The following is a 26630-nucleotide window of genomic DNA, read 5'->3' on the forward strand; positions in this document are numbered from 1 at the left end:
AACTGTGTCCAAATCTGGATATCTTCAGCTACAGGTTTGATACAGTGTACCATTTCTACCTCTTTTAAAAAAAAAGCGATTTTGAGTTTTTAGTATTTTGTGCCTTATTGATGAAGTTTGTTTTATTAGTTTACTATGTAAATATTAATGGTTTGAGTTTGATAAGCTTAACAGCACAGTGAAAGGAGTGTTTTGTTCGTGCTGAAACAGTTAAATGTCAGTGTTTAACCTCTTACAAGATGGTCCTTGAAGCAATGTATTAAACATATTTGGGGTAAAGTAATGGGGTTTTAAGATTGATTTTTTTTTTCCATTAGTATAAATCTACATATGAAAAATTAGGAACTGACCTAGCATTCAGTTGTGCTATGTGATAAATGTTCTAATTATTACTGCAATCCATGTTCGTGTTATACAAATCTATAATACCTTTATAAACGTTGGGAATTTCTATAGTGTGAAAAGTGTTCCATGTAACTTACAATGTGTCTGCCTAAAAAAAAATGCATTTAATAATGGGGTGATTACTGTTCAAAATCATGGCCAGAACTGCTGTGGTTATGTAATAATGTTTTTTTTTTTTCTTTGTAGTAGTCTTATGGAGATTTCATTATACTAGTGGTGTGCTTTTGTGGTATTGTTGGACCATTTTCTCAAATACACTCAAGCTATTATAAACTCTTTAAATGACTGAGATGTACAATTTGCAGTTGTACAAAGAGGCAAAAAAATGATTGGAAAGTAGCATTTTAGGAATATGTTCCATATACTGTAGTTTACAACCATATATTAGCTTTCTGGATAGGTGATCTTAATTGTGTACATTTTGACTGTTTTTAATTTTATGACTTCTAAAATATTGTGGTTTTAATCTAAATACTTTATTTCCTTTTGTTGTTTGCCATGCAGGAATTTTAATTTTCATATGTACAGTATTTATTCGTGTGAAATAACCTCTGAGTTCTAAACTAATTACTAATCTGTGAATTGTTTTTTTTTAGTTAACTAATAATATAAATTAGTATTTGTTTTAATTAGCATTTAAAGTCTACTTTTTGAAAAATGTTTATTCTATTTTGTTTTAGAGAATTTTAAATTTCCTTAAAACCCATATGTCTTAAGTGGTAGAATATTGAGTTAAAATATAAGAGCTGTACTACTAAACAAACGCTGAATGAACAGTATTCATTTTTTTCTTCATTGTAATTCAAGACACTCTCCCTGTCCTGTTAGAAGACAGCCTCTCCCTTATAATGAAGGTAAACCTCATCATAATAATCGATTAAGTGCAGCACCAAAAAATCAACATCGACCCTCTCCACGAGGTGGCAATAGTGATAAAGGAAGGCCTGTTAGAAGAGAGAAGGCTAAAGATAAGGTATTTTTACTAGTGTTTATTATATATAAATTTATTATGGGGGGCGTTCAAGAAAAAAGATTGGTTCAGATATACAGTATTTGGTCTTTATCAGTTCAGATACATTGGTTTGAATATATACATTCATTTGAATACATCGGTTTTAGATGTACGTATAGATTGATACATCGGTTCAGGGGTGTGTGTGTGTGCGTGTGTGTGTGTGTGTGTGTGTATATATATATATATATATATATATATATATATATATATATATATATATATATATTAGTACTGTGGAAAAAATGCTGTAAACAAAGAATGCTTTCAGAAATATAAATAATGATTGTTTATTGTTATTAATTTACAAAATGCAAAGTGAGCGAACAAAAAAATCTAAATCAAATCAATATTTGGTGTTACTACCTTTTGCCTTCAAACCAGCATCAATTCTTATAGGTACACTTGCACAGTCAGGGATTTTGTAGGATTATAGTCAGGTGTATGATCAACCAATTATACCAAGCAGGTGCTAATGATCATCAATGTCACATGTAGGTTGAAACAGTCATTAACTGAAACAGAAACAGCTGTGTAGGAGGCTTAAAACTGGGTGAGGAACAGCCAAACTCTGCTACCAAGGTGAGGTTGTGGAAGACCGTTTCATGTCATGGCAAGATTGAGCACAGCAACAAGACACAAGGTAGTTATACTGCATCAGCAAGGTCTCTCCCAGACAAAGATTTCAAAGCAGACTGGAGTTTCAAGATGTGCTGTTCAAGCTCTTTTGAAGAAGCACAAAGAAAGGAGCAACGTTGAGGATCGTAGACGCAGTGGTCGGCCAAGGAAACTTGGTGCAGCAGATGAAAGACACATCAAGCTTATTACCCTTCGAAATCGGAAGATGTCCAGCAGCGCCATCAGCTCAGAACTGGCAGAAACCAGTGGGACCCAGGTACACCCATCTACTGTCTAGAGAAATGTGGCCAGAAGTGGTCTTCATGGAAGAGTTGCAGCCAAAAAGCCATACCTCCAATGTGGAAACAAGGCCAAGCGACTCAAGTATGCACGAAAACATAGGAACTGGGGTGCAGAAAAGTGGCAGCAGGTGCTCTGGACTGATGAGTCAAAATTTGAAATATTTGGCTGTAGCAGAAGGCAGTTTGTTAATCGAAGGACTGGAGAGCGGTACAATAATGAGTGTCTTCAGGCAACAGTGAAGCATGGTGGAGGTTCCTTGAATGTTTGTGGCTGCATTTCTGCAAATGGAGTTGGAGATTTGGTCAGGATTAATGGTGTTCTCAATGCTGAGAAATACAGGCAGATACTTATCCATCATGCAATACCATCAGGGAGGCATATGATTGGCCCCAAATTTATTCTGCAGCAGGACAACGACCCCAAACATACAGCCAAAGTCATTAAGAACTATCTTCCACGTAAAGAACAAGTCCTGGAAGTGATGGTATGGCCCCCACAGAGCCCTGATCTCAACATCATCAAGTGTGTCTGGGATTACATGAAGAGACAGAAGGATGTGAGGAAGCCTACATCCACAGAAGATCTGTGGTTAGTTCTCCAAGATGTTTGGAACAATCTACCAGCCGAGTTCCTTCAAAAACTGTATGCAAGTGTACCTAGAAGAATTGATGCTGTTTTGAAGGCAAAGGGTGGTCACACCAAATATTGGTTTGATTTAGATTTCTCTTTTGTTCATTCACTGCATTTTGTTTGTTTGATTGATGAAAATAAATGATTAACACTTTTTTAATTTTTGAAAGCATTCTTTGTTTACAGCATCTTTTCACACCTGCCTAAAACTTTTGCACAGTACTAAAAATATATATAAAAATAATTGGTTGAGATACATTCGTTTGGATATATAGGTCGGTTCAGATGTTGGCATCAGTTTAAATAGCATCTCCGTTTTGCTTCAACATTGTTGTCATTATTGTACATACTTTTGTATGAGAAGCATACACCTATCAGGCACTTTTTATTTTGCAAGCCATTTTGGTAGGCTTCCTTGATTCCAAAGCAATGTATCCCATCTCCTTGCCCACTCTCCCTGACTCTTCCCACCCACCTCTCTTGCTCATTTTGTCCTTACCACTATAGATTCTTCTCAAAAGCCGAGTTATTCAAGTATTTTTTCAACTAATCATACTTGTTTTTTGCAGATCAAACCCTCTGCTGATGTTTCAGAGACTGAAGTTAAAAAATTTGATGGGACAGGTTATGATAAATATTTAGTGGAAGCACTGGAAAGAGATATTATATCACAAAACCCCAATGTGAAATGGTTAGTAGTCTTCATGTTTGTGTTCTTTTTCTTCTCTTAAATAAAATGCTCAAAAAAATTGTCCTGGGGGATCTTCTCCCAGATCTGGACCTGGGCATCACTGAGCTACTGGACAATCTGAGGTACAACCTGGTGGCGTCTGATGGACTGAAACATAATGTCCCAGAGGTGTTCTATTGGTTTTAGGTCAGGCGAGCGTGGGGGCCAGTCAATGGTATCAATTTCTTCATCCTCCAGGAACTGCCTGCATACTCTCGCCACATGAGGCCGGGCATTGTTGTGCACCAGGAGGAACCCAGGGACCACTGCACACTGCACCAGCATAGGGTCAGACAATGGGTCCAACAATTTCATCCCGATACCTAATGGCAGTCAAGGTGCCGTTGTCTAGCCTGTAGAGGTCTGTGCATTCCTCCATGGATATGCCTCCCCAGACCATCACTGACCAACCACCAAATCGGTTGTGCTGAACGATGTTAGTCAGCATAATGTTTTCCACGGCTTCTCCAGACCCTTTTATGTCTGTCCCTTGTGTTCAGGGTGAACTTGCTCTCATCTGTGAAAAGCACAGGGTGCCAGTGGTGGACCTGCCAATTCTGGTATCTTATGGCAAATGCTAATTGAGTTCCACAATGCCGGGCAGTAAGCACAGGGCCTACTAGAGGACGTTCATGAAGTCTGTTTCTGATTGTTTGGTCAGAGACATTAACACCAGTAGCCTGCTGGAGGTCATTTTGTAGGGCTGTGGCAGTGCTCATCCTGTTCGTCTTTGCCCAAAGGAGCAGATATTGGTCTCGCTGCTGGGTTAAGGACCTTCTACGGCCCTGTCTAGCTCTCCTAGAGTAACTGCCTGTCTCCTGGAATCTCCTCCATGCCCTGGAGACTCTGCTGGGAGACACAGCAAACCTTCTGGCAATGGCATGTATTGATGTGCCATCCTGGAGAAGTTGGACTACCTGTGCAACCTCTGTAGGGTCCAGGCCTCGCCTCATGCTACCAGTAGTGACACTGACTGTAGCCAAATGCAAAACTAGTGAAACAAAGTCAGAAAAGATGAAGAGGGAAAAATGTCAGTGACCTCCACTTGTTAAACCATTTCTGTTTTGGGGAAGAAGCCACTGATAAACTGACTTTCATTAGTAACAACCACAGTTCCATTGCAATTGTGTAATGTTATTAACTTCACCACTGCTTATTGTACACAGAAGCTATTACATTATATCAAAAAAGGTATGTATTAGGTAAATTACCAACTGTAAATTGGTTCAGTACAAGTGAGTGTGAATATGTGTGTGCATGTACCAAATTATACAAACCATACAGGATTGGTTCTCTACTTGTGTGCAATGTTGTCGCAATAGATGCTGCTTCTGTGTGATCTTAAATAATTAGGATGTGAAAATAGATGAATGTTTGCCTAGAAGACCGTTGCTCAACTGTGAATATTTTACTCTAGAAAAGGATGAATAAATGATGCACTGCAGGATAAACTATTGTAACTAAAGTAATGTAATGGAATGCTAAGGAAGAGCCTCTGTAATGAAGAGCTGCTGCCACTTTAAACCTAGTGTCATATAAAATCAAAGATGGTGGCCAAATTTTTTAATCTTTTTTTCATTTTCATAGGGATGACATAGCAGACTTGGAAGAGGCCAAAAAACTACTTAAGGAAGCAGTAGTTTTACCAATGTGGATGCCAGAATTCTTTAAAGGAATTAGGAGACCATGGAAAGTAAGCAATAATTACTTTCTTCTAATGCAGCTAAACAAAGAATAAGATATGTCATGTTGTAGGAATTTACTCGGCATTGTTTTCTCTGTAGAGGTTGTGTGGTGTTTCCCTGGGGCCTCTGATTTCTTTTTACGTCTCAAAGATGGGCATTCTGTATCAATTATGTATTCATAATTTGGGTCAGTGAGAGTAATGTGGAGTTAATGTAGTGTTGATTCAGCATACATATTACAAAAGGAAACAATAGATTATTTTCATTCTGCCAAAAAAAAAAAAAAAAGAGAGAGATAGAAGTGTCTACTGAAGTGACCTGGCACCACCCAATTTATTCCTGCCTTGTTTCCAATTTTACTGAAGCAGATTTGGGCTCCCTGTGACCCTTTAGATAGATAGATAGATACTTTATTAATCTCAAGGGGAAATTCACATATTCCAGCAGCAGCATACTGATAAAGAACAATATTAAATCAAAGAGTGATAACAATGCAGGTATACAGACAGACAATAACTTTGTATAAGTTTAACGTTTATCCCCAGCCCCCCCCCCCCCCCCCAGGGGTGGAACTGAAGAGTCGCATAGTGTGAGGGAGGAACAATCTCCTCAGTCTGTCAGTGGAGCAGGACATTGACAGCAGTCTGTCGCTGAAGCTGCTCCTCTGTCTGGAGATGATACTGTTCAATGGATGCAGTGGATTCTCCATTATTGACAGGAGCCAGCTCAGTGTCCGTCGCTCCTAGAAATGTGGGTTACAAAGATTGATGGATGAGTTAATACCTGGGAGATTACATTTACTTACATAGACTTTCACCAGCGGCCATGCTACCTGCACTTCTGAACACCAAATCTACTAAGGATGTTTGTGGCCAGTCGGTACTTGCATGGCCGCTTTAAAGAGGTGTTGGCAAGGTCAGCAGTGGGTACTCACCCTGTGGATTGTGCGTAGATCCCAATCACTGAGTGCAGTGACAAGGACAATGGGCTGTAAAACTTCATGCCGTCCTTCGGAAGAAACCTAAAACCGAGGTTCCAACTCTGTGTGATCACAAAAGATCCCTGGGCATCTTTCAAAAAAGAGGAGTCTGAACCAAAATGTCCTAGTTAAATTGCTTATCATGGCCTTATCCATTCTGGCCCAATAATCATACCATCTGTAATTGACTCTCTCTCACCCCTTCACCACCTAATAACTAATACATGGTAAGTATACTGGCGCAAAAATGGCAGCATTCACATCATCCAGGTGGATGATGCACGCTGGTGCTGGTTGAAATGGCTCCCCGTTATCTATGTAAAGCACTTTTGAGAAGTTCAAGTGCTATACAAATAATAAAAATAAATTACTTTTATAAGTGATATGGCAGCAGAAGTAAGGTATAGATATTAATAGTATGCTGCAAACTGCTGTATATATTTAAATTAATGGCATTATAGGTACAGTAAATACCATATATATTCAGTGAGAATGTATTTTGTAACCTTAATATTGTTAATGGAAATATTCTATTTTAATAAGAAAAAATTTAATTTGCCCATTAGGCAATCTTGTAACATTTAATCAAGGCATTATTTTCTAGGGCGTATTAATGGTGGGGCCACCTGGAACAGGAAAGACCTTGCTAGCCAAAGCTGTAGCTACTGAATGCAAAACTACATTTTTTAATGTCTCGTCATCGACACTTACCTCAAAATACAGAGGAGAATCTGAAAAGTTAGTCCGGCTCTTGTTTGAAATGGTAAGTTGCTCTTATAGAAAAGTCAACATATTTACAAAAATATGTCATGGAAGAATGTGTTAACAAGTGTTAAATACAGACTGTAGAATGGGGAGCAAAAAAGTAATAATTTTAGGAAGACCTTGCTTTAATTTGCCACGTAGGATACATTTACAGTACTTCTATTGACTAACAGATTATTTCACTACCTAGTACACATTCTAGGTAGAGACTTTCTGTTCTAACAAATTTCTCTAAAAATAATAATGCTGCAATTTAATTTTGGAACAGTGAACCTCTCAACTCTGAATGCTCATTTACCAGTTTAACCAGTTTACCAGTTTAACCTGATCACTTTCTTTGAAGATTATTATTTTCAATACTGAACTTGACATCTTTTACTAAAAGTCTTCAAATGTTGTTTTGCAATTTCCATAATCCCAGGTCTTTTTATATATAATAAGATAAGATATATAATATAGATGGAAGGTATTTTTTGTGGACAAATAATGACTAATATATGGATAAGTAGTTATTTAAGATAGTCGAAAGGCGCCAATCTACCAAGACTGATGTCTTTACAGCTCGACCAGCGTGAGAAAATATTTGCTAAGCCACTTCCTTTCTTTCCTTGGTTAACAGAGAAAAGAAAATCTTAGTTTGGAGGTTCTACTTCTATTGAACAGCAACCTCATCAGTGCCCAGTTTAATTTCATGAATAAAAAAAACTATCTTATCAGTAACAAGATTATTTACAGAAAAAAATGACTAGTTCATCCTGTTAATATTAACTAAAGCCATTTAATTGTCTAAGAATGACAGTGCTTCTCTTAGTATGTATATTAAATAGCTAGAGATATCAATTAAGTAGTTTAAATTTATAACAGACTGATGATTATTTTAGCCAACCTGTAATTGGTTATTTAGGGCTTAATATAGTGCATCTCTTTTGTTAAACCTACACTGCTTCATATCCATTACTGTTCATCGGGTCGGGCTAGGGAGGGGAAAGGCGGTGTGGGCTTGGGCCTCCATTTGTGGCACTCGTACAGCCGGCCAGTACCAATTTGGGGGGGGGTTTGTAAAGATCAAACACAGCATTAAGCATTGCCAGCTTAGATCTGGAGAAGGGCACCAAGTTAATGGCACATGAAGTGTTTAGCATGGTCTGGATGTGCTTGCTGTTCCCTCAGTTGCCCCAGGTATAGGAGGATGTGTAAATGTACTTCTCTAATTTGCATATCTCCTCATTCATACACTGAAGCTTCTGGTTGCTGGTCTTTCCAACATATTTGACATATGTAATCCACTGATACAGTTAAATCCAACTGACAGTAAGGTAGTAAAAGGAGAAAAAAAGTTTTAGCAAGGAGAAGTCAGGATCTACTGTATTTTCTTCGGCAGTGTATGCAAACAAGTTAATTCTGTATTCCTGGAAAACAAAATATTCTGTTTAGACAGGATGGCTCATCCCTGCATGACTCTGTTATATCTGGAGGAAAAGCTAACATTATATTAAAAGCCTTATTCTAAAAATGAACATGATGACAGTGTCATCCTTTAGGAATGCCTTGCTGCATCAGGTGTGGGTCTACTTGTGATGCCTGAAGGAACCATCAGCTTAAGCACCTATCAGTTACAAAAAAAATGCTTTCATTAAGCAGATTTAGGGCTTATTTTTGTGGGTTACAAGTTTGGCTGTCAATTTTAAACATGTAGGGTAGATGTAGCTAAAAATGTTTTACAATCTTATTGTTTTTTTTTTTTTTTTTGTTGTTGTTTTTTTTTTTAATGTGTTTAATCCTCGCAACCAAGATTATTTTGTTTACGTGTTGATGCAGTATATTGGATTGATTGAAATTGATAAGCTGCATCCAGTTTCATCCTAATATAGTTCTTATATCGACAGATCATTTTGGGCTGAAAAATTAGTCCGCATTTATTTGCAGGGTCACCTTTTGGGTGTAGTTTATTTTTGCTGGTGTGAATTGGATATGGATTTTAAAATCTGCATTGGGCCCTAGCAAGATGATTTACCAAAGCATATATCTTGCATCAGAGATGGTTATTTCTCAAGGCATTTGTTATTTTTGTTTAATAATGTTATTTATTGATGACTGACTGTAAATGAGTATTTACTTTTATAATATTTGTTCTATCATGGGTTGATCTAATAAAATTCACAGTGAAAATAGCCAGTCATCTAAAATCAGATGTGGCAAAGTGCCTTTTCAGGGACAGGGTATATATGTGTTACATGTAATAGTTTCATTTAGTAATTACATTTTGTCCTGTTCTGTTAGAGCAGTCTCAATTACACACCAAATGTAAACATAATGGCCACCTATAATTTAAGTAATCTTAGTGTTTTCTGACACTTTGCAGGTAGTCTAAAAAGAGCAAGAAAGCTATGAAAGTTGTCATTCTGCTGCTCCTTGAGCTGGTCTGTGAATCTGCATTTTCAGTATTTTATCAATAGATTTCTCTAGTCAAGACTTTAATAAAATCACACTATGGCCGTTATTTAAACATTGTTTTTTTCATAGCATCTACTGTAAATGGCACATCTTAATGCTTACATTTAAAATTTAAATTTGACAGTCAAATTGAACATTTAGACTTTTAAAGAAAATGTGCAGCAGACTACATAGCAGTGTTTAAAATTAGACAGTTCCACCGTTTGTGGTTCCTGCTACAAAATGAACTACTAAAATTAAGTCTCTTTAGGTTTGTATGTGCTCAGTAACATATTTTTTTATTTGTAAACAGGCACGATTCTATGCTCCTACAACAATATTTATTGATGAAATTGACTCTATGTGCAGTCGCAGAGGTACATCAGAAGAGCATGAAGCAAGTAGAAGGGTGAAGGCAGAGCTACTTGTTCAAATGGATGGTAAAGTGTCCTTTCCAAAGTAAAGAGAGAGCTGTAATAAAATTAATATTTTTGTTGTGAGATGTAGCATAACTTTTAAAAGCATTGCAAATTCATATTTAATTAGAATAGTCATCTGCCCAGTAATGATATTTTAGTTTTCTTAAACCGTCAACACAATTTTTATTCGTTCATTTTTCTGACTTATGAAAACTACACTGCCTGGCCAAAAAAAAAGTCGCCACCTGGATTTAACTAAGCAAATAGGTACGAGCCTCCTATTGGATAATTACTGCATGGGCGATTATCTTTCAGCTGGCAACAAGTTATTTAACCCCAACTGGTGCAATGAGTTGCTTCTCATTTCTTAAACAACCATGTCGAAAGACATCTCGTGGTCGTGGAAAAGATGTTAGTCTGTTTGAGAAGGGTCAAATCATTGGCATGCATCAAGCAGAGAAAACATCTAAGGATATTACAGAAACTACTAAAATTGGGTTAAGAACTGTCCAACGCTTTATTAAAAACTGCAAGGATAGTGGGGACCCATCGTCTTCGAGGAAGAAATGTGACCGGAAAAAAATCCTGAATGATCGTGATCGGCGATCACTTAAATGTTTGGTGAAATCAAATCGAAGAAAAACAACAGCAGAACTCAGGTCTATGTTTAATAGTGAAAGTAAGAGCATTTCCACACGCACAATGCGAAGGGAACTCAAGGGATTGGGACTGAACAGCTGTGTAACCGTAAGAAAACCACTAATCAGTGAGGCAAACCGGAAAAAAAGGATTCAATTTGCTAGGGAGCATAAAGATTGGACTCTGGAGCAATGGAAGAAGGTCATGTGGTCTGATGAGTCCAGATTTACCCTGTTCCAGAGTGATGGGCGCATCAGGGTAAGAAGAGAGGCAGTCAGACTCTACCATCATCAATGCAAGATCTTGGTGAAAAATTAATGCAACACTGGATGGAACTAAATTTTGTGACATTGCAGAAGCTTATCGAAACAATGCCACAGCGAATGCGTGCCGTAATCAAAGCTAAAGGCGGTCCAATGAAATATTAAGAGTGTGACCTTTTTTTTTTGGCCAGGCAGTGTATTATTCGCTTTTATCTTTCACCGAGAAATGTGTTAGAGGCATAGTTGATTGAGTTGGACGGTAGGTGATTGTTCAATGGAAAACCATTACTAAACTTTACTATATTCTTTATCAGGAGCTGCATGAGATATAAATACTTTGTTTAGAAAGTTTAGCAAGGTTAACATACTGTCTTGTTAGTGCAGGTAACTGGCATATCAGTGGCACAGTATGAAGTCTATTTCAGATTTGTTATCAGTGAGGCAGATGACTTTGTGCTGTTTGTAATTATTTGCAGTTTCACATTGTAAAGTACAGGCATTGTTTCCTTTTTTCCATTAAAACAAAATCTTTGTTGAACAAGTTATTTTTGGGATCTGTAGAAAGACTATAATAGAAGTCCCTTTTTTTTCCTTCCCTACCCAAAAACAGAATCCATTCTACATTCATATTGTATTAGTAGTAGTGTGCATTGTATAAGGTACAATGAAATTTTTACTTGATTGTCGTCAAGTTGCCCCTCTCAGTCAACCTGCTGAACAAAAATGAATTAAAATGCATAACTTCATTTTAATTAATAGGAAACACAAATCTGCTTACATTACCTGAAACCTTGTATTTAAAAAAGGGGAGAAGAAAATCTCTTATAGTTTATATAATTTATATCTGTTGTGCAGCATACATAAATCACTTTATAAAGGAATATCAATAAATAATAGCAATAAATAGAGAATATTATATTAAAACTATTCATTTATGTATGAAATGAGTAACAACCTTACAAGGAGCTGGTGCTGAATACTGTAGTCAGTTATTATCCTGTCACCATGTTTGTGAAGATGCATGCTGTGCTTGACCAACTTTTACTCCCCTGTGCTTCACTGCACTCTATCTTCATTAGGCCTGTATTTGTGCATTTATGAATATAAAATTAGTAATTGGCAGAGGGTTTTTTTTTCCTATTAATGTAATATTGCTACATTGCTATTTCTCATTTAGTAAATGTTTTGATTTATTAATATGCACAAATATTAGTTTTAAATATACATATCTGCAAATTCAAAATTCATCTGTTGAAATGAAAACAATGTAATCTAACACCTTGTTTCAGTCCTGGCAATTGTTTGTTCCTGTCTTTCCCCCAGAGGACCAGGATTGGCTCCAGCTTCCAACAACCCATTTTTTTTTGTTACATTGGATTCAAAATGGATAAATATATTAGGGTTGCACAATATACCATTTCTGGAAACCCAAATTTTACAATGATACAGTCCCAGCAATTCAAGATTTTTGGTAGTGGAAGTAAACATCAGCTTTCTTGTCAATCCCTCCCACTCCATGTGCCCTTGACAGTCAATAGTGTATACGTGAAAAAAAAGTTCTGTAGACTTACTGAAAAGAAAGTGTGAGCTTCGATACCAACAGAACTTCATCTGGAACTCCACCCTCATTGTTTCTACTTGGGTGAGGTGGGGCCAATGAAATCCCAAACAATGCGATTGAGACTTTCTTATTTTTAGACTCAATCAGAACTTGACAGGGACCGAATTGACTTAATACGATTGAAACTTCATGGGGGACATCAAGAAGGTTGGAGTGAAACTGGGGTGGGAGTGAAGAGGTTGTGTTGGAGTTGTCCGTTATATGCTTCAGAGCCATTTTGGTACCTGTACTGCGGTCTGAAAGCTGCTGTTGATCCATTGCTAATAAACAGTATATTTCCCACCTCTCAAGACTTGTTGCAACTATTTATATTTTCCAGACCCAGGCTAATTAACGTGGGGCCGTAGAGGATATCCTAGAAATGACAGTTAAAAAAGTTCTAGTTTTACACACATTTTTTTTTTTTTTTTTTTTAAACTTAGTCTAGTTCTTTCATCTTGAAACAAGCTTCTAAAATCTCCTTTCAAGATGTCTGCTGTAGATTTACCGTATTTGTAATAGAATAGTAGAGTTTTGTTTGTAGAGTGATTAATTCTTTTAGGTATGATTAAAATTTTAATATATCCTTCTGAATTTTTACCTTTTGTAATGTTTAAAAAAAAAAAAAAAAATCACTATCTGTTAACTGTAGTGTTAACAGTAATTCACATTGTGTCTGGCAAGACTGTTTCAATGGCCTTAACCCAATATTGCTTCTAAAAGTTAGCAGTATGTACGAATCTTTCCCATTTCAGACTGTAGTTTGTTTTACTCCTCCCCTCATAGGTGTTGGAGCCTCAGAAAATGATGATCCATCAAAAATGGTAATGGTTCTGGCAGCCACTAATTTTCCTTGGGACATAGATGAGGCATTAAGGAGAAGATTGGAAAAAAGAATTTACATTCCCTTACCTTCAGGTAATATGTTATTACTTATGAATCCTCATTTATTATATTAAAAGCCTGAGATTTTATATTTGAGAGTAATCTGTTCTTAAATAAGGGAAAGTAAGATATGCATATGTACTATGTATATATTTTTGCTTCATTTGGATGCTTTGTGGAGCAAATTTTATTTAGTTTTAAAGGTTCTATGTACTAGTTTTAATTTGCTTTAAAAGCTGTGGTTCTTTTGTTTTTTATAATTTTTTTTTTTTTTTTTTTTTTTTTTTTTTTTTTATTGTGGAGCTTGGTGGATGTCCTTAGCTGCATATCCGCAGTCTTAATTATAAGGTTCACATTTGCCTAAGCCTTAGTAATAAAGATTATTAGTATTTTATATGTTAGACACAAACTTAGATAAAACCTTTACACTTACTCCCTATCCTGGATCAACTTTAATGTGTGTGTTTTTTTTTTTTAAATATAAGAGTTTGTAGAATTTTTATTCAAACCCATCAATTTTCTTTAAAGTTAAGTTTTTATGACCCTTTAAAAATCTATTATTCAAAATCATTTTAGATTTTATAGTTTAGCAAAGAATGTTAAATTTTTAAAAACAATGTGCTGGAGAACTTATGAAAGGAAGTGTTGTAGGTTGTTGAAATACAGCTTTTATCTTCATTATTGCATGATGTAATAGTGTATGTTTAATATTGAAGATCAAATAGGGAAGCCAGGCAGGGGTCTTAACCAAATTTCTGAATTGCATGTAGCAGAAGTGGGTTGCTGGAAGATTATATTTGAGATGCAAATGTTCAAAAGATTCATCCATATAGAAATCAAAGCTCAGAGTTTTAATTAGGCATCTAAATACATTCTAGAGTTTCATTTTGTTTGTATATACTGTATGTTTGGATAGTCTTTGTTGTTTTAAATATTGTTGTAGGTATCTTGATTTAAAGTGCATAAATGTATTTATTTTTTGTTTAATGTAGCAAAAGGGAGGGAAGAACTTTTGAGAATTAACCTAAAAGAACTAGAATTGGCCCCTGATGTTGACCTTGTTAAAATTGCACAGAAAATGGAAGGCTACTCTGGAGCAGATATTACAAATGTGTGCAGGTGAGCACTTCATAAACTAACTTCATAAAGGGACAAAGAATCATTTTGTCTAAAATGTGAAAATTACTTATGGCTGACCATTTCATGTGTATTTATCAACTTTACCAGATAACATCAATTTCAAACATCTTTATGTAATTATTGATTCCATTAATGCCTTGTAAATAGTGGGTATTACAATTGATATAGTTTTATATGATGTGATGAAAAGGACCCTTGAAAACTGCCAGTGTCACACAGCCAAGATGTGATCACAACAGAGAAATTGGTCTTGGATGAAAGCACCCCCAAACCTAAACCAGTTGGCAGACATGTTAACACACAGACAGAATTGTCTTTGACATGTAATACAATGGAACAAAATTTACATTTGGGGAAAAAAAATTATATTGCTTGTCCACTGTTGATGTGATGGCAGGCAAATAAAAGCTGTCATTTGGCCTCAGGGTAAAATTATACACACAGTATGAACACAGTTAATCAAAGTTCTTGTTTATCTACACAGCTGGTGAAAAAGTAAACATTTAAAATACACCATATACTGCTACAGGACTATTTTTTTTATCATATGATGCATCAGACTAAATGCTGAAATTTATAAGGGACACCTACATTTCCTGGCAGATTTTTCAGAAGTTTACAGCCATCCTCTAATAAAGGTTACTTTTCCAATTTTACAATAGTTTTGTTTACTCAAAAAATACATTAAGGATTAGCATTTCACCAGCTCTTAGGTTAGACTGCAGTTATGTTTAAGTTATTTAGAATGATCAATACCTCAGGTACAGATTCACAAAATAAGCCTATAGGATGAATGAGCTTCCCATTTTAAGGAAAAGCGCCTTAAAAGAAAACCAAAACTTCACGTAGTTCATTGATAGAAGAAAGAAAACTTGCCCTTAGCAGACTGTTGTCTTTGAAAACCACATCATAAGACTAATGCGTAATTTGCTTAAATTGTTTTTTTATATATATATATATATAAATATACACACACACACACACACACAAGTGGGCTGTGCCCCCTGCTCGCTTCACTCGCCAACCCCCGTGCAGGTGCTACATGCCCACTTCACGACTCTGCCACTCGCGTATGGGGAAGCGGATGTACAATTTAAACAGATTACTTTCATGTGAATTGTTACATATGCATAATAGACCTAACTATTTTACATTACAGTGAGTAATTAACCAAATAAAAAATAGTAAAACATTATAAATTGAAAGAAAATTGTTTCATGTTGCGTTATATACACTGCCTGGCCAAAAAAAAGTCACCTCCAAAAAAAAGGTCACACACTCTAATATTTCATTGGCCCGCCTTTAGCTTTGATTACGGCACGCATTCGCTGTGGCATTGTTTCGATAAGCTTCTGCAATGTCACAAGATTTAGTTCCATCCAGTGTTACATTAATTTTTCACCAAGATCTTGCATTGATGATGGGAGAGTCTGACTGCTACGCAAAGCCTTCTCCAGCACATCCCAAAGATTCTCAATGGGGTTAAGGTCTGGACTCTGTGGTGGCCAATCCATGTGTGAAAATGATGTCTCATGCTCCCTGAACCACTCTTTCACAATTTGAGCCTGATGAATCCTGGCATTGTCACCTTGGAATATGCCCGTGCCATCAGGGAAGAAAAAATCCATTGATGGAATAACCTGGTCATTCAGTATATTCAGGTAGGCAGCTGACCTCATTCTTGGAGCACATACTATTCCTGAACCTAGATCTGACCAACTGCAGCAACCTTAGATCATAGCACTGCCCCCACAGGCTTGTACAGTAGGCACTAGGCCTGATGGGTGCATCACTTCATCTGCCTCTCTTCTTACCCTGATGCGCCCATCACTCTGGAACAGGGTAAATCTGGACTCCTCAGACCACATGACCTTCTTCCATTGCTCCAGAGTCCAATCTTTATGCTCCCTAGCAAATTGAAGCCTTTTTTTCCAGTTTGCCTCACTGATTAGTGGTTTTCTTACGGCTACACAGCTGTTCAGTCCCAATCCCTTGAGTTCCCTTCGCATTGTGCGTGTGGAAATGCTCCTACTTTCACTATTAAACATAGACCGGAGTTCTGCTGTTGTTTTTCTTCGATTTGATTTCACCAAACATTTAAGTGATCGCCGATCACGATCATTCAGGATTTTTTTCTGGTCACATTTCTTCCTCGAAGACGATGGGTCCCCACTATCCTTCCAGTTTTTAATAATGCGTTGGACAGTTCTTAACCCAATTTTAGTAGTTTCTGCAATCTCCTTAGATGTTTTCTCTGCTTGATGCATGCCAATGATTTGACCCTTCTCAAACAGACTAACATCTTTTCCACGACCACAAGATGTGTCTTTCGACATGGTTGTTTAAGAAATGAGAAGCAACTCATTGGGTTAAATAACTTGTTGCCAGCTGAAAGATAATCGCCCATGCAGTAATTATCCAATAGGAGGCTCTTGCCTATTTGCTTAGTTAAATCCAGGTGGCGGCTTTTTTTTTGGCCAGGCAGTGTATTTTCGTTCTGTTTGGCTCTGAAATTAACACACAAATACTTCTTAAACTTTTACTGTAAAACTTCAGTAAAAACAATATTTGGAATTAACTTTTTTCGTCAATATTACATTGAATTTTGATTCCATGTTTGGAGTTATGTTGCGACAACGTGTGAGTGAATATCGTTTCTTTCTCTCTAAGAAATCAACTTTTTCGAATGTTTGTCCCTGTGATTTGTTAGTTGTCATAGCAAAAGCTGTTCTAATGGGAAACTGAACGTTTTAATATGAATGGCATATGAAGATCTCCTTTGGTGTCTGATATTCTCCACGGGAGATGTACCACATTACCTTTCTTGTCACCTGTTAAAATTTTACAAGTCAGAATTGTTCGACCAATTTTGAATACAGCTATTCTTATCCTATTGCATAGCCCATCACTCATACATAAATTACGCAATAACATTACCATACATCCTTCTTTCAACAGTAATTTGGCCGGTGGAAGACCGGACAGTGTTAACGATTGTAGATATTCTACAGGATATTTGTAAGTTGATGTTTTCATCTTCCGCACAATCGCCACCAACTGTTTCAGCATAGTCTATTGCTATGCATTTAACCAATTTGCCCTTCGGGATGAAATTCTTCAACAAAATGTGGACATTATAAGTTTTCTTTAATTGGGAACTTAAGTAAGGAAAACATGGGTGTGGGTCGTTAACCGTAAATGGTTGAGAGGAGGGTGGGAAAAAATCTCTTGGCAATAGTCTTGTCTCAAGATTTTCTTTTATAATATACATAAAAAATTATATAAATAAAATGCATTATGCTATAGTTATAACTCACACACACACACACTTTATCAATTTAAGGCATTAAGATCTACCACAATTAATTCTGTTCTGCTTCCAGAGTTTTGTTTTGTTTTTTTTAAAACACTGTTTCAGCTTTTTTCTATTTGATCTCCTCTCAGGGATGCCTCTCTTATGGCTATGCGGCGTCGTATTGAAGGCTTAACACCTGAAGAAATTAGAAACATTTCCAAAGATGAAATGCACATGCCAACCACCATGAAAGATTTTGAAGGCTCTTTAAAAAAAGTGTCAAAGTCAGTGTCTGAATCGGACCTTGAAAAATATGCAAAGTGGATAGCTGAATTTGGGTCATGTTGAGCTTGACTTTTAAAAGACTTGAATAGGAACCTGCCTTCAAAAAGTCCTTTGTACTGCCAGATGAAGAGGTGCTACACGTTGGCATTTCTCTTTAGCAGATAAACAGAAAGAGAAATGCTTCTTACGAGACGATTCAAGGATTTTTATTTTGCCACCTGGGACGTTACTTCCTTGCTAAATTAACCAAATTGGTTTGGGGTGTGAGGGCCATATTGAGCACATTGCGAGTTACAGTTTGAAAAGTCTTTTCATTGGTTTAAAGAAACAAAAGGTCATCTTCTAGTAGTTAGCCTTTTTTCCAATCTTTTACTTTCCCCATGAGATTAGTCAAAATTGACAGAAGAAACCATGAGGTGTGTGTTTTTTTTTTTGTTTTTTTTTTTGTTAAATAATTACTGTAGGAGATATGAAATTATGCACTGCTTTAATAAACTGAGCAATAAATTATGTCTAATAAAATTTAAAAAATGTGTTAATCTGGAATTGAGTGGCTCAAATATTATTTTACACTACACATTTATAATGCAGGATACAGGAAGAAAACTAGATTTTTAAAAAAGGTTGTTTTTTTTTTTTTTATTAGGATAATATGCAGATACCAAACACATTTGTGTGTAATTCTCCTTTTTTGAAAATATCTTTACTATTCTTGCTACTCTGTATTGCAATAGCTACAATACATTTTATAATTATTTTACAAATTAAAAAAAAAAAACTTGTAAAATAACATGTATAATCGTCCTGCCTAGCAGAAAAGAAAGCAATCACACAAATGTCTTGTACTTCTCCAATTTTAGTCCTTCAGAGTTGTTGTTATGCAAGTTACAAATACAAGTTTACTTGAAATGCCTGTTTTTCATAAAATTAAATCTTATTTTTTCTTTGGTGATATTTTATATTGAAAATTGTCAGTACATATCTTGTGGAACCGTACATAGAAACTAGCTCTACTGTGCCAAGTAAAATCTCTGTTCAAATTGAAATGGGCTCTGTGGCATACACGCAGTGTCTTTTGTGATACACAAGAGTTTGTCCCCAATTCACGAGATTCTCACAAACAGTGTTAAGATGTCTGTAAGGAGTTTGGTGCAGGAAATTGGTTCTTAGAGGAGGTTCTTCAAGATATAAATTTGTAATGTCATGACGTGGAGACTGGAATAATAGACTATCAGCTGGGCCAAAAGATTTATCTAATGGACTAATTATAGAGTTTCTGGGCACTAAAGGTGCTGAAGTTCACAATCTGATGGAAACTCGGAGATGGCATTCTGTGGATAAAACTGATAATCTTGCAGATGACACCGTATGGGGGAAAAACATTGAGAGAATTTAATCAGACTGGTAGGTGGAAGGATAGTCCTACTTTTTTTTTTCTTCCCTCCCACAAGCACCAGAAAGTTGGCCAAGCACGTCCCCACCTCCGCAAGAGGAGGACCTGATGGAACTGAAGAAGACGGTGTTCTATGGGAACATAGCAATTCCAAGTGCTAATGACATTTATCAAGATCCAAGTAAATGCAGTACTTGGGATGAGTTAGTAGCAGTTACCAACCAGTCCCTTCGTGGGGCAGCCAGTACTGAATCAGACAAGCCGGGCTGTAGCAGAATGTAGAACTGACATAGAGATACTTCTTCTGGAGGCCCAGTTAGAGAGCTTTGGTGAAGAGCTCAGAGCAAATCTAAAAATTCCAAAAATGGTAGATCTACTTGCTCATCTGCACTTTTTTACAAGCCTCCATTGTCGTGTACAAGAATTGTCGTCATGATTGTTGACCCTCCGTTTCAAAGAGCCCAATAGCCAATTGGGAACGTCACTTAAACCTTTTGAAGGGCTCGTAAGTTCGCACAGCCTGTCTTCAGATTAATGACCATTTGTTATAAGTGTAAAGACTAATGTGACTTCCTGACTTAACCGATAACTTCAAAGATTGTAAAGAATAGTTAACTTGCTTCTTGTTTTCAGATTTGTTGCACAAATTTGGGGGCGACTGTGTAAGAAAGTTTTAATGAGGTCATGCCCTCAACTGGAAATTGTTGCCTGTTCCTGAGAGTCTCACTTATACATGACAATTTATTTGAGATATTTTTGAGGTGGCGATATTAGATTAGTCATATTCTCATAAATAGATGGCCAATTGGATTCTGTTTGGTGTGTTATGTTACCCTTAAACCTACCTGGAAGGGGATCTCTCTTTCTATTCTCTTTCCCAAAATTTCTTTTTTGGATTTTGGGATTTTTCTCTTCTCTCCTTAGGAATTTTAGTTGACACCCTCACAGCCCTAACATGGCCTGTTAAAGCCCATTGAGGCATTCTTTGTCATTTTAAGCTATATAAAAATAACTTATTGTGATACTACTGTCAGTCTTTGTCTAACCTGCTTAGTCCTGAACAGGGTTACGAGGGTCTGTTAGAGCCTAACCCAGCTAGCATAGGGCAGGTGATCAATTGGATATGTCTCCGTTTTTTCACTCTGCTCTTCAGGTATGCCAATGGTTTTTGCTATTGTTTACTTTCTAATTCACATGATGCCCTTTTTTTTTTTTTTTTTTGTATTGCACTTTTCACTACATGCAATAATAATAAGTAAATAGGAACATATCCATAACTCTGAGGGGGTATAGAATAAGTGCTACAATTTTTTTTTTTTTCCTTTTTAGTTGTCTCAAACATATATGGCATGTTATATGAAATTGAAAGCTTTGCTGCTCCAAAGTGGATATCTTCCATAAGTTTTAATGCATTTTCTCCCCCCAAATGTTGAAAACACAGTCCTGGGTAGATCATTCTTTTCACATTTCCACGCCTTAAGCATTAGCAGCTTAAGTGACTTTTTCACTGCAAGGCAGTGGACAGCACAGAGCTGGGAGTCTTGAACTTCATAATGCAACTGGGCCTCAGCATTCTTTCTGTTTAAAAAGATAAAAAACTACATTTTAACCATTGACAAATTTGAAAGTTAAAAATAACTGCATAAACCTATGGTTTCTACTTTGCGGATTTTCTTATTTCGCGGGTGGCTCTGGAACGCAACCCCCGCGATGGAGGAGGGATTACTGTATTCAACTTCTGGATGGTCACAACGTGTAATAAAAAGTTGCTTAGCTGGAGGCAGAAATTGATAAATGCTAAAAATGTGAGTGATGACTCCAGAAATGAAAAGCAGGCATCATGAACAGTCCAAGACATCAATTTTGTGACCTGCTTTTCCCTACAGAACTGTCTCACAGGGCCACTGTGCCTTGACTACGAACATATGAGCATTGACAGCTCTTCTTTAACTCCATCCATCCATCCATCCATCCATTTTCCAACCCGCTGAATCCGAACACCGGGTCACGGGGGTCTGCTGGAGCCAATCCCAGCCAACATAGGGCACAAAGCAGGAACCAATCCCGGGCAGGGTGCCAACCCACCGCAGCTTCTTTAACTCCACATATTGCTTCATAGTTTTCAATATCATAGTATTTAAAAATAGAATAGCTAAATAAACTGTTCACAAGAAAACTTGTCATGTTGAAAGAACATAGAGTCACGGTGTTCTGGCCATGTTTACCAAACTCTGGCCTGGAATAATTTTTAAACATGTTCCGATTGCAGTATTAATAACACTGACTTGCTCATTTTCATACCTCTGGTGGGATTCCAGTTACAACCTCAAGTTAGCCAAACTTAGTAGACTTTTGTAAAGCATGAGCCAGTGGCACCTGAGAGGGAAGAACATTCTCGAACATCAAATGAAAGCATCTAGCAGAGCTGGAGATGCCAAAGCCACCAAAAACCAACATAGGAGCCCGGGGCCTCATGTATAAATGGTGCGTACGCCTGTTTCCACAGTAACTTTGAGATGTATAAAAACTAAACTTGCCATAAAGCCAGACACATTTTCATAGCAGGCCCTCACCTTACATACACAAGTTTTTGCTCGGTTTTGCAAACTGGCAGCACCCAGTATCAAAGCAGTGCTACTGTTTATTTGTGGTCTCCCTTTTTTCAGATTTGCACCAGTGACTCAGGATTTATCAAATATTTTCAAAGCACTTGATTGTATTCATTCTGTAACAATATAATGGTGCATGGAATGGCCAAACTACTCCAAATACCATAGCTACTTTAGCATTGTTACTCTCAGTGCACCACTCAGAATATTTTAACCCACTGTATCCGAGTGTGGAATCACAGCTGTACAGTAGCTGATCGGATAACCCTGAAAGACACTTGCAGCACACATTGCCTCAGGAAAGCCACCAACATCTGCAGGGATTCCACTCAGCCATGCCACAGTCTATTTAAACTTCTCCAATCTGCATAGACCTCAAGACTCACAGTTTCATCCCATGAGCTCTAAATGCACTAAATCAGTCCAAGTGCTCCTTGTAGAACTGTTCATACTTAAAATCACAGTTATCTCACTGTAAAGTTGCACTACAACTGTAATATTGTACAACTTGAGCCACTTTATGAACCATATGCACTATATGTACATGTATATTGTACTTATGCTTTCATATTGCATATCATTCATTGTTTTCTATTTTATTATTTATGGAGGATTTGGATATTGAATCTCATTGTGCCATACAATGACAAAGGAATTCAATTCAATAGAAGAGTGCATATTTACAGATGATTATGACTGGGTTCTAAGTCGATTTAGATTTCCAAGAACTATTGTCTTGGCACTGTGTGCTGTTAGAATACTAGGATGTATACTTGATATTTTTATGATGAAATGCATTGAAGTTTACATATTATATTTTACAGATAAATTGTTAACTTTATTTAAATAATGTATACTGTTAATTAAACATGTGGGGGTACAGTAGTGCAGCGGTAGCAATGAGCTGGCGTCCCATCCAAGGATTTTTCCTGCCTTGCACTCAATGCTTGCTGGGACTGGTGCGACCCTGGATGGATGGAGTAATTTAAATATGTATAACAAAGATTTTTCAATGTTCCTTAAAAGTTTTGAAGAACTGGCATTCTAAGCTTACAGCTGGTTTTACATTTACTACAGAGCTCAACGTGTGGTGATTTGTTATGTGGAGAAAGGAAATAGAAGGACAGCAATTAGGGGTTGGTACATTTGACAGACACAGTACTGCTGGAATAAATTATTTCATCCAGGGTTGCACATGTCCCAGCAAAACTCTTGCAGGTGGCAGGAACAATCCTTGGATGGGCTGCCAGCTCATCCCTACTACTACACCACCGTGCACCCATGTTTAATAGATGTTTTAATGCATTTCATCATGAAAATATCAAGTAGACTTTAGAATACTACCACGTTTAAAGAACTGTAATATCATGAATGTAACGTATTCTGTGTTGTAATCACTGCCTGTGCACTCCTGTCGGTGTAAGAGAAAGCCAGTTTAAGAAGTACCTAGCACTTCACACAAAAAGAACACATAAAATACGAAGCATTTAACATACTGCTTTAGTTATGTTGGGATTTGAGAAACTCTAGTAAATTAAACATCGATTTTAAGATTAGGTTTATGACATTCCACTTTAATGACAAAATGAACTACAAGATTAAAGTGGAAATTTTGAGATTAAAGTCGATATTTCAAACTTTTTTTCTTCCATTTTCTGTGCCCTAATACACTAGTATGCAGTATGACACTAAGACGGTGGGCTCCGACTCGTCTTTTCACATCAACTTTGATATCTGCACACTTCTTTTTTTATTTCGGGCAATGTGGGACTTTCTGAACTTGAACTTTTGAGTGCCACTCCATCAATTTCCTTTTGTTGCTCAGACCACTGCCTCCACTTCACTGGGTAGGACCTCAACTTTGCATTTGGTGAAATTTCTTTTTTTTTTCCCCCATGTGCCTTTGCCATTCAGTAATAAAACACTGAACTGAAGGGGCTATTTATATTGATTTGCATATTCAAATAGGTGTAATTCTGGGAGGAGATGGGGTGTGGCTCTAGGCACATGCAAATGCTTTAAATTTCAAATTTATTGGAATTTACAAAAGGGAAGCACATGGAACTTGGTGTACACATAATTTTGTGCATACACACATTTCCATTTTTGTCCATATGCCATGTTTTACTTTGAATTTTACACATGGCATTATACATGAGGCCCCCAAAGAGTAAGAGGCCAGTCCGTTCAAATGTTCTTCAGGTTTGTTCTGTTGTTTTTGAAGTCCTCAAGCATGCAATGGCTTGAAAAGCCACCAGATGGCAGTAAGGCACAATGAACAGGAATGAAACGGAACTGCTGACTCTGGATGTTGTCAAAGTTTGAGAGAAAAAGAGTGATGGCCACACCTTTGTCAGTCCTTTCCTTGATTTGTTTTAGATTACCCAAGTTATCATCTATGGTTTAAGTCTGGCTGGAGCGCCATAAAGAGAAGATCTTTACATATTTTATTATAACCACACTCACCATGGACCTGATACATATTACTGTTAATTATATAGTATATGGCTGTATTGAGTAGGGAGTACTTTATAAAGAATTGTATTTAGTTATTATTGTTTCTTCCCCACCCACTGACAAAAAATGGACTACAGCTCTATAAAACAAAACTGAAGAAATGTACTTAACTAGAATTCTTTCTAATGTTGATCGCTTAAACCAGAGGATTCTGTTAAAAAGTCTGTTTCTTCTCTTTAACTGGATTGTGTTGGAGCAAACACTTAGCATGAGTGTCTTTCAGCATGAGGCACACGTTAACTTTATGCTTCTTCACACCACTCAGTAACACATCATACATTGCATGATAGTATTAATAGGTTTATTGTGACCCTGATCATAAGAGTTCCCATAAACTGTACTTGGTAACTCCTTTTTCTATCAGTCCATTCACTTGATTTTCCTTCTTCTGTACACTGAAGCATACAATGGCACCTTCCTAAGTGAAAACTATTTAAAAGAACTCTACAATCTACATATTACATACATAGTAGAATAGTTTGTTATATTTATGTGCCTGTGTGCCAGAATTGTATTAAACCTGACATATAATGAGGAGACCTGTCCAACTGTTCATCCAACCTTCTCCAAGCCTGCGTTGACTAATGCAAGGTGACTCAGAGTCCAAAGCAATTTCAGTCAAACTGGCAGGACGATGAGCTTTCCATGAAAGATGAATCAGCATGAAAATATTTAAGTTTGCCCTTGGGGACAAGTATCATCTATCTATAGAGGCAATTCTGCTTCCACCCTCAAAAGCTTGCATTTTAACTGGAAACTCTAACTTGCATTAGTAAGTGACCCGTAATGAACTGCAGCTCAGTCATGGTGGCATAGGCTCTGGCACAGAGTTACCCATCCAGTAATGGATGGAATCTCAGTTGGAGCCTGGGAAATAAGGAGTCACAGTGACCATACAAGCCAAATTCATACTCAGAAAATCATCCAACCTTTAATTACAAAAGTACCATTTTTGGCTCTATATTAGTTGTTTTAGTCTTTATTTACTGTTTTTCAGTGCTCTAGTAATGATGAGAGAACTCCATGGAGTTTGCTTCGCTGAGAGTTCACCAAGCTTCGCAAGATGAAATGAAGCCAATGAGGAACTGACGTAGTTCTGAGTGGATTGCAGTGGTCTTTTAAGTGTCCCTGAGGACTAGGGAAAAAGTCTGATGCTGGGCCAATTATGGTGGTCATATATGGTAAGTGATCTGAGCTGTGAGGTAGAAATGCTAACCACTGTGCCACCATGCCTCAAACTTCAAAAAGCACAGACAAAAGGAATCACTTTTGGGAGGGCAGTATGAGAATAGCTCATTCCCATGATTGATGTGGCTCTGGGCACAGCTACAACATCTGTATTTCAGGCTCATCAGTGCAGATACAAAGTATTTCTTCTTGATGAATGTAAGTTAATAATTTTGGTTTTGTCATTGCTCCGGTGTTTTCTATTGTGGGGCTTCATTAAGTCCTGTTTGTACCTGGGCACATGGCTAATTTGCATACATAATTAGCCATGTGCTGCTGGTATGCCAGTAAAGTGTTGTCAGTACTCCTAATATTCTCATTATGGCCAGCTAATGTAGCCTTTAAGCAAAAATACACAAGTGTTTTTTAAACATACCCAGGATGTGAATCCAGTTGTGTTTCTTGGGTCCCTTTTTTACATTTTTAATTTCACTGATGACCAATCAAAGTGTAGTGGTGGGGGCAGGGGCTGTTTGAAGTCAAAAACAACAAGTCGAAAAGCAGGGAATCCCCTTAGTGAAATGAGTGTGGGTAGAGACAAGGAAAATATCACACAGCATGAGACGGGATTTCCACCACTCCCCAGCAACAGCCAAATCGGCAACAATCGTAAAGTAAGCATAGGTGAGAGTTCTGTGCAGGGTGTCTACAGGTCTGTGAAGTCACAATGGCCTCACAAAGCATCACTGGGTGCTTTAAAAAAAATGTTCACCTAAGCCGGGAAAATATTCAGTTAACAAGGTCACCAGTGAACACGGCATATTAGGCAATAGTTCCCCATTTTACCGAGATGAGATG

The 26630-nt window shown here is 37.1% G+C and overlaps 1 protein-coding gene across 2 annotated transcripts in view; it reads left to right on the forward strand.

The window, feature by feature from the left end:
- The window catches only part of katna1 (katanin p60 (ATPase containing) subunit A 1), a 41708-nt gene extending 23109 nt beyond the window's left edge, over positions 1 to 18599 (forward strand). For both annotated transcript variants that reach the window (XM_051924867.1, XM_028797871.2), the window contains exons 4-11: positions 1213 to 1378; positions 3538 to 3659; positions 5286 to 5391; positions 6967 to 7125; positions 9874 to 10000; positions 13268 to 13399; positions 14359 to 14485; positions 17951 to 18599. In XM_051924867.1, the coding sequence (XP_051780827.1) occupies positions 1213 to 1378; positions 3538 to 3659; positions 5286 to 5391; positions 6967 to 7125; positions 9874 to 10000; positions 13268 to 13399; positions 14359 to 14485; positions 17951 to 18149 (1138 nt within the window). In that variant the 3' untranslated portion in view covers positions 18150 to 18599. The remainder of the gene's footprint in view (positions 1 to 1212; positions 1379 to 3537; positions 3660 to 5285; positions 5392 to 6966; positions 7126 to 9873; positions 10001 to 13267; positions 13400 to 14358; positions 14486 to 17950) is intronic.
- The last annotated feature ends 8031 nt before the right edge of the window (positions 18600 to 26630 follow it).

This window comes from Erpetoichthys calabaricus, chromosome 3 (assembly GCF_900747795.2).
Source record: "Erpetoichthys calabaricus chromosome 3, fErpCal1.3, whole genome shotgun sequence".
Classification (NCBI taxonomy): domain Eukaryota; kingdom Metazoa; phylum Chordata; class Cladistia; order Polypteriformes; family Polypteridae; genus Erpetoichthys; species Erpetoichthys calabaricus.